Source organism: Sinohyriopsis cumingii, chromosome 4, assembly GCF_028554795.1.
Source record: "Sinohyriopsis cumingii isolate HCF-2022 chromosome 4, ASM2855479v2, whole genome shotgun sequence".
NCBI classification, from domain to species: domain Eukaryota; kingdom Metazoa; phylum Mollusca; class Bivalvia; order Unionida; family Unionidae; genus Sinohyriopsis; species Sinohyriopsis cumingii.
In genome coordinates, this window is record NC_142964.1 from 109,420,567 (window position 1) to 109,439,537 (window position 18,971).

Genomic DNA, 18,971 nt, shown 5'->3' on the forward strand with positions numbered 1-18,971 from the left:
TTGAATTATTTATTCCATTCCCCTTTGCATACTGTATTAACACATACATTATTTAATTTATTACTAAACAGTGTATTTGAGCTTTTCTAAGGAAGCTGACTCGGAATATCAGGTATACAAGATATAATGGTGGTCGGAATTGACTTGCCATGACGGAAATGTAAAATGTTGATGATAATTTTTTTTCTAAAACCTATATTAATTGTTAATGATGCTATCAGACAATTGAACCATTTTAAGCCACTTTAACGATTACTAGGTCCAACAGCACATAAATCGTATTGAAATTCACCATTATTTTCCTCCGATATCATCCATATAAATCAATACAAAAGTGAATTATTTCCCTGCTCTAAGGTAGTTCAGGTTTGAACTAAAGTTTCAGTGACATCTAACACCTTCTTTTAATATCTAATTTTCAAGTGAAATTGTCTTTGTTACTAGGATATTGACTGGGGAAGAAACCTGACTTTTCTCGACAGTACCAATCTGTTCTGAGTTTCTTTTTCAGCCAATAACGACGGGTCTCCAAAACCAGGTCGGAAGAAAAATGAGACACCTAGAGGAAGATGTGCATCAGTCGACCGCTAACACCGTTGAATAACGCCGATTCCAGTAATAGGTCCGAAAAATGGCGCGTTGTACCAGATTAACAATTACATTTTTTAGAAGGACAATTGGTCTAAAATGTGCCATTTGCGGAATAAACGCTGCGTCAACAGAAGCTATGCCGGCATACAAAAGTGTAATTTATGATATATCAGTACGTTGAACATATCTTCGGTGTTACTGCATTGTACATTGGCTTATGTACGTGCATTTAATTCATGAATGTTTAATGCTTATTTTAAGTTTTAAAATGTTTCCACATCAATATGAAACTGCTCCAGTGGCCTCGTGTTTAGAGCGTCCGCCTTGGATGCAGGAGGTGGCGTGTTCGTACCCCTGCCGAGTCATGCAAAAAAACTTATAAAAATGGTACTAGTAGCAGCCTCGCTTGGCGCTCAGCACTGTGGTTAGTGCTAGGACTGGTAAGTCTGGTGTCAGGATTATTTGACTGGGTGGGTCATCATGCTACATGTCTGCGGCACGATGCCCAACGCTAGTTATCACTATAAACCACCACACTGCAGACATGGTAGCGAATTGGCTGACAAATTGTTAAAGCTACGTTAAAAATCCAAAATCACACACACACACACACACACACACACACCAATATGATCTCTCCGATATAAACTAACTTTAACTTTGCTGTTTGGAAAGTACATAGCTATTTTACTTGCTTGCGTACAATTTTTGAATATAATTCGAATTTCAGAAGAAGAAAAAAACAAATAAGAAAAGTACTATTGATAGAAAAATAATTTAAACAAATATAATTTTATCATGTCTGCAATACACGTTAATCAGCTAAATGTTGTCGGTTGCACCTCCCAATGTTCTTGTAAAGTTACATGCCCCTGTTCAGATATGGATCGCATGAAAAATGTTTCATTTACATCACTCGCTGCTTCATCATCATGACCAGTCGGCACTGCTGTAATTATCTGACGTTCAAGACCATTTACCTCTGTTTCTCTGGCTGTAGCATTGGTTATGCTTTCAGTGGAATTATAAACCTGTCCTGGTCCTTGTGTAATAGAGGCAGTGGTAATAACAGGTAAAGTCTCATAACCTGGGTTGGAGTAGGCGTCTGGGATGTTCTGGATATACATCACAGTTCCGTCACGATTTATTCTGGCCCTTCTGACGTCTGGTGTACCTACAACCCCGTGTAGCTGATTAGTAACACTAAAGCTCCCGTCCACAGACTGTTCAACTATACCCTGATTATATTGTACTTTAGGTTTAGACTTGCGTTTTTTGACCATAAGGATTAGGACTATAACCACCACCACAACTATGATGACCAACATCACGGCAACCCCGATCAATATCGGCACAAGATTATTTTGTGCATCTGCTTTGGTTTTCATTTCTCTTGGTGACTCTGAAAAGCAAATAAGGCGCTTTTAGGTATCTTATAGCAATCTCAATAAAAAAAACATGTTTCGTTTTCCACTTTTTTCAAAGTTCTAAACTGCTTTTTTATTCAAGGCAATTGATGCATTTTTACTCCTTTACTTGTAAAACTTCTCTTTTGTCCAAAAGCTAATTTCATGGACGCTTCAAGTTCGGCGCCTGTCTGGGATTTCGACTATACACAAATCCATTTGCAATAAGTCAACCAGAATTCATCAGGCTAAATCGATCTTTGAATAATATGTCCAGCAATTATAATGTAAATTAAATACTCTCGTAATGGTTGATTAAATTTGTACAGCTTGAACGTTACGTGTGTTACATGGTGGTTTCCTTTCGGAACCCTGGCAAATAAGATTTTCTGGCTAAGGTTATGTTGATGAGTGTATCAGGAACCCTTCCTGGCAAAATGTACATGTCGTGGTTATAAGAAAGTAGTAACAAACAACCGAGGCATAACTGTCCGTTTCACAGCGCTTGTCCATATTTAGACAGCTTACTGCAAGTGAAATAAATCTTTCAGGACAAAGGGAATTTTTGCGAGTTCTCATTAAAATAAAACTCCTGCCTCAACTGCAAAAGACCTATTTTGCTATATTTCAACTTCCAGCAAAACTTGCTTGATGAAAAGAGGTGCTTTTATGAGAAAGGGTGCAACTCAGTAGGCATTGTAGGGAGTGTAGATGAACTGCAAAATATATTTCCTTTAAAACTGTATAAAATTATGATTTTGTTGGGAATAACGCCAGCTTACAATTATATAAATGGAACCACTATCGATTATTATAATTATAAATGTAAGTATTTGCTTCTGTTCAAATTAGGCCTTTCACGCACTAAGTAAATACGGTAACGTTACTTTTGTATCAGAATTACATAGATTCAATGTGGAAAGAGTTGTTGTCGAAATGTATCAAAACTAAATAAACTCTCCAATTCAGTAATGGACTGAAATTATAATAAAACATTCTTGTTTGACAACATACTAAAATCAGTGGTCTTAACTTTTCATACTGGAGTTTACTAAAATCATTCCAAAACCTACAGATCTTATAATACACAAAAATCAGTGTATTTTCACATAAGATTTTAACTTTTATTCTACAACTAATCTCGATAAATAATATATCGTTTGCCATTCTAGTAACAAATTGAAGAACAAAAATCTTTCATTTACGAGTTTTCTTATTTTATGTAAATATATTTATGTCCGTATTTGTGTGCTGTTTTTTTTTTTGCACTATGCTGAAACAGATCAGGCCGCCAAACTGACTTTTTCCGTGCTCCGCCTGTGGAGTGGGCGATGTAAACAGAGTAAGCCCGATGCGCCCTCCTTCATTTTCTAAGAGGCAACTAATAGAGGCAACATGTTGTACATGTGGTGCGTCCACTGATCATGATTTCATGGAGAAGGATATCCACAGCTTAAAAGAGTTAGATTTTATTTTAATAAACTGACGTTGTATTCAAGGATTTATATCACTGTTATTGCCTTTATGTTTCTTCAGAATGCCATTTTAAGATTGCTTAAAACTTCTCGGCACAATATAGCCAGAATTGCGCTTATGTGCCCTTAAACCCAATACATACATGCTTTTTCCACGCACTTTATCCCATTGTACAACTTGGTTCACATTCTGAAGGGGAGACTCGTTAGCTGGCAAAATGACATGACATACCTGCTTTTTCACACTTGACTCCAGCCCTTGTCCCGTTCCCAGCTTTTCTGGGGTCCCAATAAGCTTTACATTGAAAGAATGAAGTTTCACTTCCGTTGCAAGAAACTTTAGTGACATCATAGCTTCCATAACTAAACACTTGTAGTCGTCCAGATGGAAATCCCATAGCCCTGCAGTATACAGCTGCTTCTACATCCGTTATGCTTTCTGCGGCTATTTCCAGACTGTCAGAATCTGCTTGGATCTGCATCAACCCACTGCTGTCCGAACTGAGATTAGATCTTGCTATAGCACTTCCTGCAATAATGTCAATGCGGTATAGCAAAGTTGTTGTTTTACGTGTTTGTTTCCTTTTTTGTTTGTTTGTTTGGTTTTGGCTTTTTGTGCACTGAATAACTTGCATTACATTAATTGTATGTTTCGTATATTATTAAATTTGTTGATCCTTATTTACTTCAAATAAAGACCAGTTTCAACCAAAGACATTACGAATTATGTATTCACTTACGTATAAAACATTCAGAACAGTTAAACGTTGCCAAGATAAAAATTTAGACTACACCTATGAAAAGGCTGAACCTAGAGTTCTGTCTAGAAACTAGCCGATAAATGGGGAAAGAAGACTTTATACTAAAAAATAACTTATCTTATCTTGTCTTTGATTTGATGCATTACAGATGATAAAACTGAAGAGAGATCACGAAGATACGACCTGGCAGTTGTCCCCCAAATATTTTTCCCCAAATAATTGATATTTTTTTAACACAGCTGTATATTGTATAGGAATTTACCATTTGAAGAACATATAACACCAGCAACAGTATTTCGTCCCGAGCAGCCATGATCGACTCTGAAATCTCCTCTCTGACACTGCATCAAGCTTTTCTCTGACCCTGTACATCGAACGGATCCTTGAATCACGGGAAATCCCAGCTCGGTGACAGTGGAGACTTTTACACCGTTTTGATACCCCAGTTCTCTGCATACGACACCAGCGTCTACGTCATCAAAGTCTACGTCACACACGGCTCCCCATAATCCGTAACGACTTACTTCCACTGGACCGTAGAAGCTGCTTAAAGGAAGCCGTACTGAAAGACCTTTGTAACAGAAAAGAATATATATATATATATATATATATATATATATATATATATATATATATATATATATATATATATATATATATATATATATATATATATATCTGTGTGTGTGTGTGTGTCTGATCTTTTCATTAGAGATGTAGCTATTCTTTGATATTTTGCTTTAAATTCACCCACCTTCTATTTCCTTGTACATGAAAGTTAAATTAATAAATAATAAACTTTATATTTATTGACTCTGTTGCATTAGATATCCGCTTTTCGTTTCCATTTAGGTTAGAAGCACAAAACCCATACATATTTAAACAAAAACTGAGCCTAGGTAACGAGTTCTCTATTAGTATGTAGTTTCCTCACAAGCAAAGCTTTATCTTTTTCTTATTATATACGACTACTGTTTCATACGTGTTTTACAATATACCTTATGTTAATTCAAAGAGAACTTTGCTGCGTTAATGAGAAAGGCTGTTTGTTTTGCAATCAGTCAGTGATGTCGCCGGTTGGCTTAGGCATTGGACCGGGAAATCCGTCATTATAACATGTCAATGCTACTACCCCAAGCAGTTTCAAAGAGACCACCAGTATCCACTAAGAACTCAAATAGTCAAAGTTTGAGCCGGTTATAATGCAACCAGACATTATCATGTTACATTTATTTTGGAAGAGTCAGTAGAGGGTTTTGACGTAACTAAAGAAACATCACGGTACTCCGAAGTAAAGTGTGCACTCTGAAAAAAGAGAGAGAAAAAGGAGTTCATGGAAATTCGGACGAGATTTGGAACAAATGCTTCTGAGGTAAAATATATTCGCCCAAATCTGTCACACCTCCTAACTAGGTGTTGTAATATTTATACGCTATTATGTGCTTTTAATTAGTAAAAATTGTCTATGTATAGCTGAATTATCAGCATGTCGTAACGTAGCGTATAGAAAATTATTAATATTCAAGATTAACATATGTAGTTTGTAGGATAGAATTGAAGTGTATGGTGTAACCTGTTACGATGTTGCATCATGGCGCATAACTGAATTTAATAGTGAGTTGGTTTAGAACTTGTATTTGTTTGTATTTAAATATATGGATTCTGCAGAGTTACGTATTGTTGGCCTTGTGCATATATAATTAGGCATTTTTATATTTGTATGTGTCTTTTCTAATTGTAAGGTAGGGAATGCGTATGAGTATTGTCGACGTTGATAGTTAACAAATAGAAAGTAGGGATATGTGTGTATGTATCAGAAGTACTGATACTATTGTTGTTGTTGTAGCCTTTATTATAGAACGAGCGTGTATGGAATATTTAGATGTGGGTGTGTGAGTTGACCTAATTATTTAATTGCCATTATGCTGATGAAAGGTCTGTGACTGAGCAAGGAGACAAATCTGTACGTCCTTTCTAATCCACATGGAGCTTTCCATGTGGGATAGAGCACCACCCGAAGATTAGAAAGAGAAGAAGAAGACCTGTAGAGCACGTGGAAATACGCAGTTGTGCGAAGGCGGGATCCAGGAGACTAGGCAGTTGTTAGAAGACGCAGGGCCGGAGAACGGAAACACGGGTACCGGAAGTACCGACAAGGCGGAAGATACAGATGAGTAACATAGAAGGAATACAGGAAGAAAACATTCGCGTGATGAAATAACTGGCAATTTGAATAGGTCTTTGTACTGATTGAAAGAAATGGCGTGGAAAAAGTGTTGAATACCGTGATATAGTTTATTAAATTGTTACACCTTTCACCTTATTCTTTTTATATTGTATGCACCTTGACCGTCGGCCTTGCAGACTTGGGACTTGGAGCTATTTAATATTTTAATTATCAGTCCTTCTCCGGTGTTAGTAATAATACAGTAGGGTCCACGTGATACTTTTACTTTTTTGTTTGACTACGTTAACAATTCTAGTGAATGATAAACAGCCAAGCTTGCGAAAAATGTTGTAAACTGATTATTCTTTCACGGTACTTTTGCCTTTCGACATCGATTCTATGTTAATATATGTCACACATTTCTTTCTCATTATAACTTTGAGATTAATCATTTATGTAGTAATTTGCTTTGTTTTCTGGTTCTGACAATACCCCACCAACAAGCTGACAAATTTTACACCTCTTCCAAAGTAGCAATGACTTCCAACTATTAAAATTTTGCGAATAAAGATAGTAAATGCCGATAATCAATTTTCTAACCCTCAACATCGACTGTGATTACACTGCAGTATACGGCCACGTAGTGGTTTGATGTACACATTCCTTTCTGCAGATAACAATGTCCGGCTTCACATGAAATAGTTCGAACGGTGATTGGGTCAGAAATTGTCCCCAAGGGAGAACAGCACTGTGGCTTTCCGTCTGTGTAACCTAGTTGCCGGCAAACCGCAGTGGCTTGAAGCGTGTGGAAATCCTCGTCACAAACAGCCATCCATGTCCTCTCAGACCTATCAAATACCTCCAGCCTGCCATAGTTGACAGTAGTAGAGCCACTCAAGCGGACTGAATTTAAATCGAAACCAAGGAATGTTAAAGTTCGGAAATACTAAAATGAAATGACGTGGGTCCATTTATTTTAATACAAATAAATATTCCATTTTTAAGAAAACTTGACGGCAGTATAAATACTTGTCAGAATCATTCATTGTAGTTTGTTCCAGAAATCCCTAGAATAATTGCCAGCTATGGCGCCTTAGGCGAACCATGCAATCGGCGTCTCCCCACCACAACAGTTTTAAACCCTCTCCTCACATTTGGCGCCCCATTTAACTTGGCACCCGAAGCAGCTGCCTAGTTTGCCTATATAGACGGGCGGCCCCTGGATATTATAATGAGCAAAACATATTTTTAACCGAACAAGAAATATTATACATTTCATCACATCTTTAAATGGATTATTTATATAGTACTTTGTTTCGGTTTTTTGGTAAAGATATAAACCCAAAAGCAAAATCACAAATTGCACAACTCTTCCAAATTATTTTTTCTTCTTCAAATTTTACAAATAGTGTTCTGAAACAAGAAAGTTAGAAACAAATCGTGCACTGGTAAGAATGTACATAATTTGTATCAAGTTGAGATAAGAACTTTAATATGGAATATTTGCTTGTTTTCTTTCTAAAGAGATATCCAAATAGCATACATGTCTACATTCAGAACAAGCGCCATCTAACAGGCTTCTTATTTTAAAGGCATTTATTTACCGTCTGTAAAACACTTGACTGCAGCTGCTGTGGATGAGCCGCACAAGTTTGTTTCTCCAAAACCTTTCCAGTAGCAATCTAGAATACTTGATTCGTTTCTATAGGGACACCTGAGACTTGTCAGAAGAAAGGAACCATTGCTGTTCCCATAGTAAACAGGCTGTAGAAGGACACCGTCATGGTATCCAAGCTGGTGACATATGACCTCAGCCTCGTTTTGAGTAAGATTGTTTGCACAAATTGAACCCCACTGTCCGCCAAGAAAAACTTCAACACGGCCATCTGTATCTGTACCATCTGTGAGGCGCACGTCTATTTTCAATTTAGCTTGAACATAGTTAAAAGGTATTTATAACATATTAAACAATGTAGATATTAATGATATGTATCGTTTTTAGAAAGGATACTGTATGTGAAGGGAGTGATGAAAATTCTAAGCTTGCAATTGTATTGATCCTTATATTAATGTAAAAACTTCACGATGAAACTATGAAAATTAAGAGAATAAATTTCAATCTATCCTTCAGTTACAAATTTGTCGAATTCAGTTTTTCTTAACATCACGTTATTTCTTTATTTAACTTTTATAAATATTCAATATAAAAAGTAAATCGTGATTACCTTATATATTTCCCTCTTGTGAATTCTGACTTTCTTCAACAAATGTATTTCTTTAAAATCATTACGTTGGTCCTAACTTGCATAATATACTTACCTTCATCATTTGTGCAGAAGACGGCTGCTACTGTGTCCCAAGCACAGGAACCAATTTGCCCAAAGCGCAGATTGGCGCACTGCCGAATGCTTGTCTCATTTCCGTTACAACCCAAACCCCGGAGCCAACGAATGGACAGTGTATCGAACGTAATCTCTTTGTAAGCCAGACCATAGCGACATCCATTCTGCCGACAGATGACGACAGCCTCTTTGTCCCCGAACTCCTCGCTACAGATGTAGCCTTGATTACTGTAGTAATTAATCTGCACTGGCCCGATGTTTCCACGGGATATTATAACACGGCCTTGTGAAAAAAGAAAACGAAAGAAAACAATAAGGTGAACGCCTTCATTCAGATTATCCGGACACTTACATTCTATATTCCCATAAAAGGCTGTTAGTTAATATGTAGTTTATCTCTATTCATCTCTTAATATAAACCAACAGAAACATTACTGTTAGAAAATGCATGTTTGTAATCGTCTGTTAAACGAAATTTAAGAGAAAGTATTTTATAACATATGCCGAAGAAAACTGATCGCGATGTCATTATGATTCATAATACCTGAAATAATAAATATATTCATCAAGCATGCAAATTCCATCAGGCAAATTCAATTTTACAATAAAAAATTAAGGGAGGGAAACATAACGATGATATAATAATAATAATAATAATAATAATAATAATAATAATAATTTAACGCTGTAATATGATAAGCGTGTGAAAAGTAAACTGAATATGCGTGTAAATTCCAACAGACCGCACATATTGACTTGCAATTTTAAATCTAATTAAAAACAAGTCTTCACTGTCCTACGTGAACACTGCACAGACAGTGTCCGCTTAGGGGTCATGTTCTGGTGACAAATGTTATTACCATAATCACTAATTTTATCAATCAGATGAAGTATTTTATCCTTGCATTTAAAAGACTGAGCAGTATAGATGAAGAGCATCAGTGTGTGGATATTGATTCGGGTCACTTTCAAATTTCTGAAATATGCATTTCCATTGGCTAACTCAAATGTCACCAGAACATGACCCCTAAGCGGTCGCTGTCACATATTCGCCCAGAGATTGTTTTAAATCCATCTGAGTCTGAGTAATTATCATTGCACAATACTTACAACACTTCTTTAACACGTAACAGAGATCTCAGTAGCGTTCCGTATTTCTCCAGTTATTATAACATTTGACACTAGAAATAGATAAAGTTTGTGAGTAAGTGAGTGAGTAAAACAATTACCATTGAAGCTGCCCTGGAAGTTCGTGCACACCACCGTAGCGTACGTGACAGATAGACAGCGAAGATTGCTTGTGTTGATAGAACATGTCGTGAGGGAAGACTCTGTGCCAATGCAGGACACATTTGCTAGCACTATTGGAAGATCGATTGGCCCCGCTGCTGAACAACAGAGTGGCCTCCCGTACTGAAACCCCAATTCTCTGCAAGTCACAGTGGCTGCGTTCTCATCAAAATTATCTGCACATGTCAGACCATAGCTTCCACCAGTCCAAAACTGAACCGCACCGAAGAAAGTCGAGGGGTGAAGTTTAACTGAAATTGCAATTAATACAACTGTTCCGAGAAATGCCATATCTGGCCTTCTTCCGAGTGATGGGCTTTGCACGAACTCTTACACACACTGGCTTGAGTAAACAAGGAAAATCAATTGTTTTTAAAGTAAATTATGTTTCTCCGAGAATACACCCCCAATTGCATTATTTATGAATATTAGCCTGCTACCTCGATCAATCAGTCATGATCACACCAGAGATACGATCATTCCTACATCAGGGGCGCAACCTTGGTTAGTTGGTTGACCATAGGGATTCCGCAGGAGAAGCCCCTATCAGAAATAACGATATGTACCTACTCCTGACTACACTACTGGCAGCAGAACGTGGAATCGTTCAGACATGAAGGCTGTCATCTACGCCTTTCACCCCCAGTAGGACCGACTGTCAGAGAAAACGGCCCTCATTATGTCCGACAACTTTGCAGTGATGATCTACCTCCTGAAATGGGGGGGGGGGCACCAAATCACCCGACCTGTGTAATCTGATTTAGCAGTTTCTACGGTGGTGCTACAGTCGCCATATCTACGTGCAAATCAGAAACATTCCCGGTAGATTCGATGTCGTAGCTGACACTCTTTCCAAGCAAGGTCTACGACCTCACATGGAATGGTCTCTCCATCTATCGGTATTTACTCGGACCTGTGCAATTTAGGTGCGTCCGCTGATCGAACTTTTGCGACAAAGTGGAGTCCAATTTACACATATTCGTCTCTCCAGTCCCAGACCCAGAAGATTGGGCTGTGGATATTCTGTGAATTAGTTGGGAGGGTCTGTGGGCATTTTCCTACCCTCTCACGGTCCTGATACCGTAAATAATCCAGAAAATACGGGATCAAAAATATAAAATAATTCTGATTGTCCCTCTCAGATGGGATAAGTGCTGGGTCAACAATCTACTCGATCTAGTGATAGATCGGCCAAGAGAGATTCCGGCCACCCCGATTCTCCTCAAACACCCACGGTCACGTGTGTTCCATCATTGCGAGTCTTCTTCTGCATGCTTGGCTCTTATCAGGACAATCTTGCGAAACAGTTTAAACCTTCGACTGTGGAGAAAATCTCGTGAGCACGAATGTCCTCCACTCTGAAGGCTATGAGGGAAAGTGGCGTATTTTCAGGGAATGGTGTCGTGCTATATCAATAACATAGTTCCTCTGATTTTCTCAGTCACTCAACTGGCCGACTTTTCTCTGGCTCTTCAAGGAGAAATAGTTGGCCGCCCCAAGTAGTATCCCATGCCACTATTCCATGGTCTAGGGCACATTCCGGCATCATGTTGATGTGATATTTGAAATGATAGAGATCTTTCAGATCTTTTAGTCAATTTGGATCTCATTCGACCTAACTCCCACACCCTGTTTCCGAATGGCATCTGTACTGAATTTTAGCATGGCTCAATTCGAATAAACTTGGGTCTTTATCCCTCGCTTCGTTAACATACAATGTTTCCTGATAGCTTTAGTTTCAGCATTCAGGGTAGGTGAGTTACATGCCTTTTACGTAGATCCGAATCGTCTTCAGTTCAGATATGATGGTTCAGTGATCCTCTTGGCACAACCAAGCTTTGTAGCAAAAAATAGGTTACCAGACCATCAAAGATTCGTCATGTGCTCGCTTTTTTCTATAGAACAGATCGAGATTAGCAGCCTTGCATGATCATGTTCTTGTACCCAGCACCACTTGTAACGCACAGAAACAAATCGTGGCACGCGCAAATGCCTCTTTTCACCGGTGAAAGCCGTGATACGGGTTACCCTTCAAGCCCTTGTTTTGTGGCTAAAATGGGTTATACACTGGGCATATTCTGAGGTCTCACAAGATCAGAGTCGCCTCATGAAAATTAGTGCTCATGAGTTTAGAGAAATCTCTGCGACCTTCGTGTTCGAATGTAACGTTTCCATCCGTGATATAATAAAAGCCGTTGGATGGCATCCACGGTCAATCTTTTTCAGTTATTATCTCACAAATTTCGCTTCGGAGAGGTACACATTGAATATGTTAGGTCCGGTGGAGGCAGCGTAGATGGCACCTAGACCCAGTCAAAACCAACAATACAATATATTAGCTACGCTGGATTTGCCAATGAAATTTTGTAGGTAAGAATATTTCAATAATTATCTTCATAACCATTTTTTGGGCTCACGAATCAAGTGACCCTAGCCTGTATTGCTTATGTAATTAGGAGAACGGGTTATCGTTTGCATGGGGAATCCAGTCATCATTCCCTAGTAAGATGCTGGAGGTAGAGGTCGAATGCTCAGCAACCCCTCCTCAAATTACCTACTCGCCTAATGTAATGTGATTTGGGGAAACTATTTGAAATAGAAAGCAAATTTTAAGTAAATAATGTTTCTTTCAGAATACTAACCCAATTGCATTGCAACTATTGTATACTGAAATAATTGAAGACAATCACAAAGACGACTTACTGGTTTTACTCATGGATCAGTAATAAGTAACATTTCCGGTAATGTTTATTTTGGCGTAACGCTTCAAAAACCTGCTTAAATTGATAAATTTCAGAAGCCACGCCACGATCGTATTATATTCGAATTCGTACGCGAAGTCCTCCCCAAAATGATAATACACTATTTACACACTATTTCTCGTACTTTCAAAAAAGAAAATTTTCCAGGTACGACAAAAACACACGTACATGTATTTAGAATTTCAGGATCGTATTGTATTCGACTTCATACGCAATCTCTTCCCCAGAATGATAATACATTTTTTATGCACTGTTTCACGTACTTTGAAGAAAAAAAATACGTTTTCATGTTCTTATGAATATATGAAATTTCGGGACCCACGACCGCGTTATATCCGAATTCGCGTCATCGCGGGGCGCTATATAGCGGGGTTGCATTGTACTTACAAACCCTCCCAACGACTCCGCCATGCGAGCATCCTCGTTAGGATCTCTCTAAGCTAAAAACTAGCAACACTTGGCGGTGGCAAGGGAGATAGTGGGCAAGAGTTGTTGCCTTTTGTCCATCTAAGATAGAAAAGACGATTTTCATCTTTTAGTAGGGCTGGATTCGCGAGGTATTATGCTAATATTCCTAGTGTAAATGTGATTGGGGAACGTATTTGAAGAAGAAACATTGTGTAGGTGCCGATAACAAATGCCGGTGACTAAAGCGTCATTGCTATGTCTAGCAAAGACATCCGGAAAAGTATACACAATAAAACAAGGCGGCATTAAGGCGTGAGTCTGGTACGTATATGAAGGAAAAATAGATTGTGAGGATCAGGTATTGGAAAACAAAACACACCTCTATTCGTTGTTACTAAAGACACGTTATGAACATGCTGGACAGATACAATAAAATTCCATCACAGAAGTATTCAGTTATTTTTACAGAGAGGTAAGCCAATCTTATCCAAAAAATAATAGATGCTCACAATTAAAATATATGATCAAATTATGGTGTTACTAAAGATCTCAGTTATATTGATATAACGATTTATTTTCAAACATTGTCCACAACTATGTTAAAATGTTTTCTAAAGTCTTAAGTATTTATAACATTTTACAAGGAATATAGACAAGAGATGTGTTGTATATATGGTTTCCGATGGTTTTGTCTATGCTAAGGTTATTAACTGTATAATTTCTTTTTGTTATTCCATGCAAGGCAACTGTAAATTATTGTTCAATAATACGGCAACACCTCTTGAATTAATAGAACAAAAACATTCATATCCCCAGGTAGTCCGCATGAAACTGTCCCACATTTCAATGAAGTGTTTATCTTGCAGACTTTATAGTGAATATATTTCTTCTTCCAAAATTAAATACGTCTCTTTTTTCGTTAAATCCCCAACCCCTAACAATTCAATGCTGCGACATTTGTTGACTCAGGCATGCTTTTTAACGAAATTATATACTTTTCTTTTATTTCGTGTGTGCAGAAACCATAATACAATTGTACATAACAAATTTCGTAAATAAATCATTCATCTGAGAATATTAACATGAGAACATCAACAATGATGGTGTGTACTGTCCAACAGCAAGAATACCGATATTACGTCATATGGTAATCTGGTATACCGATAAAACATTCATCTGAGAACACTAAGATGAGAACATCAACAGTGATGGTGTGTACTGTCCAATAGCAAGAATACCGATATTACGTCATATGGTAATCTCGTATACTCACACAAAAAGTACCACATAAAATAATAAGAAACACAAGATAATAGTGGTCGTTACAGTGACAGACAAAGCAATGAAAGAAAACAAAGAAACAACACAAATAATACAATGTCAATCTACTGTTGACCAACCTCGCTGCACCGGTAAACCTGCAGCAGCAGAGAGGGTGAACAGACCACTTAGGGGAATGGTCACCCTTGTGTTTTACCAAAAAAAATAGTGACCACTCATAGAGGTCAATTACCACGTCTACGATTATTGTTTGTCCCAAACAGAATTGTAGACGCCCCTCTCTGCTGCTATCAATATTGGGAATCATCATCTGAATCATGGGAATCTTCATCTGTTTCATCTTTATTTGTTTCATCTTTATTTGTTCTATGTTTCAAGTAATATTCAAGTTCTGATGGTGGTTTTTCTATTTTTGGATTTATGTTCTTTCTGTGTTTATAATATATCATCAAACTTCTGTATCGATCTCCGCCGCAATTTTTACAAATCTGATATAATCCTCTAACGCCGTTGTTACATCCAACACATCTTCGTGGACCAGCATGAGGATTTTTCTTTATAAGATAATTATGTTTCTTGCAATATTCTCCACGGCATTTTTTATTACAATTGTTAGTGGTTCCTTGACGCAGCCACGCACAGTTGTTCATTATATTAATGATATCTATTTAATTAAATTTAATTTTATCATCACCCCTCTCTGCTGCTCCTCTTCTGCTGATATTAATTAAATTATTATGTTATAATAAAATGATACATCCAGAATCTCATACTGCAAGAACAGCACGAGAACGATTAGAAACAATTAAAAAATTTCTTCCTGTCAGAGACTCATTTAGAAAAAATCTGCAAGCGCAGCAAGAATCAAAAGTTGAGTACGAAGAAGACACTAAAAAACTATTTAAACCCGTCACTGCAGCTACTAAGAAAGCTGCATCGGCTGTTGAAAAAACTATATGGGGAGATATTGCGGAGGAAGATGAGAAGAGGAAAAAGGGTATTTTTCCGGTATTAGAACAAACTGCAGCGCAGGCTGAAAAAATAGCAGCGAGAACTAAAAAAACAAAGAAGATTTTACGAGACCTTCCAACTGACATAGCCGCAGCTCAACCTCCACCTGTTGATGAGGAAATACTTGAAGGTATTGAAGAACTTCGTACTGAAGTCGCCGATGTGAGAAAAAAACTTGCATCTAAATCCAAACCAGCAGGAGAAAACGTAGAATTAATTGCAAAATTTAACGAAGGAGTTGTTGAGGAAATTAGAAAAACTGAAAGAGAGAGATTACCTGAAGCAATATTAAATAGTATATCTAATAAATCTAGTATTTTAAAACCCCGTTATGAAAAAACAAATGATGATAATTTCATTAAATGGATATATCGCGTATATTACAACAAAAAACAAGCTAGAGGTTCAGAATTTGAAAGACTTAAAGAAGAAGTAAAAAGACTTTATAGAGAGAGACGGGAACAACTAGAACAAGGAGAGTCCTCCCAGTATCAGCTTCCTCCACCTCTGCAACAAATAGAACAACAACAATCTTCTTCGCCACAACAAAGGTTGATGTCGGAAATTAAAAAGGCTAAAGAGTCACTTAAATCATCCTCCTCGAAGAAAATTTCTGCACCTTTACATAAAATTCCTTCACATTTACGTACAATTTCTGCACCGAAAATGACATTTACACCGACAGGTTCACCACATGGATTTCGAGAAGGTGACTCACCCCCGGCCACCACTGAAGTACTTACTTCGGTAATGCAACCACCAGTATTTAAAACACCCCAAGATGAACCTAAAACAGGATCTGGTTTATGTCCTGATAATATCATCAATGACGTGTCACGGTTAGAAGTTCTCATAGGAGGAAAACGTGCCGGAAATAATTCACCAGAAATAACCAATGAAGCAGCTGATATTTGTCGGCGACTATTTCAAGGTGGTATCATGGATATTGGCGTTTACCGAGAACTTATTGATGAGCTCGTTGATGACTAGTTGTTAGATAAATGGTAAATAAAATAAGATGATTGTGCATGATAATCATCGTAAACCCACACAGGTTAGAGCGGTAAACTCACGATTACCAATCTATGAAGCAATTTACGGAAATGGACTTGGTGATGTTGTGCGGGGATTATTCACGAGGATAGCTCCCAAAGTAGCACCTGTAGCAAAACAATTATCGATGAAGGCTATTGATATTGTTCGTGATAAAGCTCCTGGTGCAATTGTCAATGTTGCTGGTAAGGCGTTCTCGGCGATTAAAGAAAGATTATCACGATTATTGCGACGAAAACAACAACCACCGGTGAAACTGGCAAGTACTGAGGTGATGCCTGCAGATGTTAGTAAAATAATAAATCAGGCTGCAAATCAAAAACTAGCGGCGTTAGCAGATCAAGGACTCGGTGAATCTGGAAATAATATCTCAAGTTTGATATCAGGAAGTGGAACTTCCCGAGGTGGAATTTCCCGAAGGCGGTGATCAACGTGTTAGACGAAAAATAATTATAATAAAATGTTCAAGCGCGTATCCGACACAGCATTTGACATGGAAGCACCCGTCCTTAAGGATGAATCTGTACGTGATTATCAATTTTATTCCTATGACGCAAAACAACCAAATCAGCCCGGGAGAATCGAATTACAGGTTCATGATACAAGTAGATACTTTTTACCCGCTGATGCCTTTCTTGAGGTAGAAGGTACAATTATAAAAACGGATGATACTAATTACTTAGATCCAGTAAAAATTGGGTTTGTCAACAACGGGATCATAGCATTATTTAGTGGCGCCACATACATGATTGATGGAAAAAATATTGAATCAATTCAGAATGATGTCGACGTTGCTACAACAATAATTGGTCTGGCGAGATATTCTGATGATTATACAAGATCAGCAGGTCCCACAATGATGTTTGTGAAAGATAACTCCGATAACCCTGAAAGTGATCCGTATAATATAAGACGACCAAGAAATTTTGCCGAAACGGGTGATGCTGATGTGTGGCCAGTAGTTCGTGGTTCTAATGACAATTTCAACTTGGGATTTGCAGCACGTAGAAATATGTTGCTAGGAGGCAATAGAGGTTTTTCATGTACAATTCCACTATCGCATATTTTTGGATTTTGCAGGAATGTTAAAAAGGTTATTTTTGGAGCTAGACACACGGTTGTTCTTGTAAGAAAGAACGATGATAATGATGCTCTGTGGAGACCCGTTGGTGATCCTGGTAAAGTAGTATTATCAAAACTTTCATTGTGGATGCCGGTAATGACTCCAACGATCGCAGAAGAACAGCGATTAATTTCTTTCATGGATGCAGGTGGTAAATCCTTGTTGTCATGGTTAACAACAAGCACAGACAGTATGCAAACTAACGTTAACGGTCAGTTTACATGGCATATAGCATCACAACAGGGTGTTTCTGCACCACGACATATTTTTATTGCTTTTCAGAGAACTGATCGTTTAAACTCACAAGTTCACTCTCATATGATATTTGACCAACTAGGTCTCACAGATATTTCTTTACGGATAAACGGACAACAGGAACCAACAGAAAATGTACAACTAAATTATGCATTAAATCACATAGGACGTGCATATCATCGTTTGATGTCATTTATGGGACGTGATCAAAATGTTGATACCGGGTTGCAAATATCACAACTAGATTTTAAAAACTTGTACCCGATTTATTTTTTTTCATTAGAACATCTTGATCTATCAAAACAATCTGTCGTTGATATACATCTCAAAGCAACATTAAATACCGGTGGTGGTGTTGATTACAGAGCAATCGCGGTCATACTTAGCGACAAGGCCATGTTACTTGAAGGTGGCAGTGGTCGAATGAGGGTCGTTGATGCACCGGTGGAAAATCTTTAATCGTGTTATTTAGAAAAATATATTTTATATAAAAATGTCGTATAGTCATGTTAATGTTACTCTGACCCCGGGTCAGGTAAAAAAGCTTCAATCAAAAACCGCCAACAAATGCGGAACTAAAATATCACTAAAACGAGATCATATTAGTGGTGGTCCAAACAAATTATCGCTGACAAATAATCAGATTAAACATTTCAATAAAGCCCTAGAATCAAAAACTGGAGTTCAATTCCATCTCTCCCCGAGCGCCATCAAAGACATGGTTAAAACGGGTGGTATATTCCCACTATTTGCGGCCATTCCGGCATTACTAGCTGCGGCTGCTCCAGCCTTAGCAAAAGCGGCCGCGATAGGTGCTGATGGAACAGCTGCTGGAATGGCTGTAAAGAAAGCAGTAGGAAAGGGGTACAAAAAAAAGGGACGCGGTCTAAGATTACCGGGATCTCGTTGGGGGAGAGGCCTAAGGCTTCCAGGATCATTTCGTTAAACGTTCCATCATCAAATTTTGATTTACTTGATGCTGCTAAAAAAATTAAAAATATCCGCCTTTAGAGGTGTTTTTATGCGAGATCAATTACCGAAACAAC

General features: G+C 37.8%; 1 protein-coding gene across 1 annotated transcript in view; it reads right to left on the reverse strand.

Annotated features, from left to right (window-relative positions):
- Window positions 1-1,350: 1,350 nt before the first annotated feature.
- The window catches only part of LOC149801863 (scavenger receptor cysteine-rich type 1 protein M130-like), a 54,979-nt gene continuing 37,358 nt past the window's right edge, over window positions 1,351-18,971 (reverse strand). The window contains exons 10-16 of the mRNA XM_089956234.1: window positions 9,972-10,283; window positions 8,720-9,025; window positions 8,005-8,331; window positions 7,001-7,303; window positions 4,496-4,804; window positions 3,705-4,001; window positions 1,351-1,993 (exon numbers count right to left, since the gene is read on the reverse strand). Coding sequence (XP_089812360.1) covers window positions 1,410-1,993; window positions 3,705-4,001; window positions 4,496-4,804; window positions 7,001-7,303; window positions 8,005-8,331; window positions 8,720-9,025; window positions 9,972-10,283 — 2,438 coding nt within the window. The 3' untranslated portion in view covers window positions 1,351-1,409. The remainder of the gene's footprint in view (window positions 1,994-3,704; window positions 4,002-4,495; window positions 4,805-7,000; window positions 7,304-8,004; window positions 8,332-8,719; window positions 9,026-9,971; window positions 10,284-18,971) is intronic.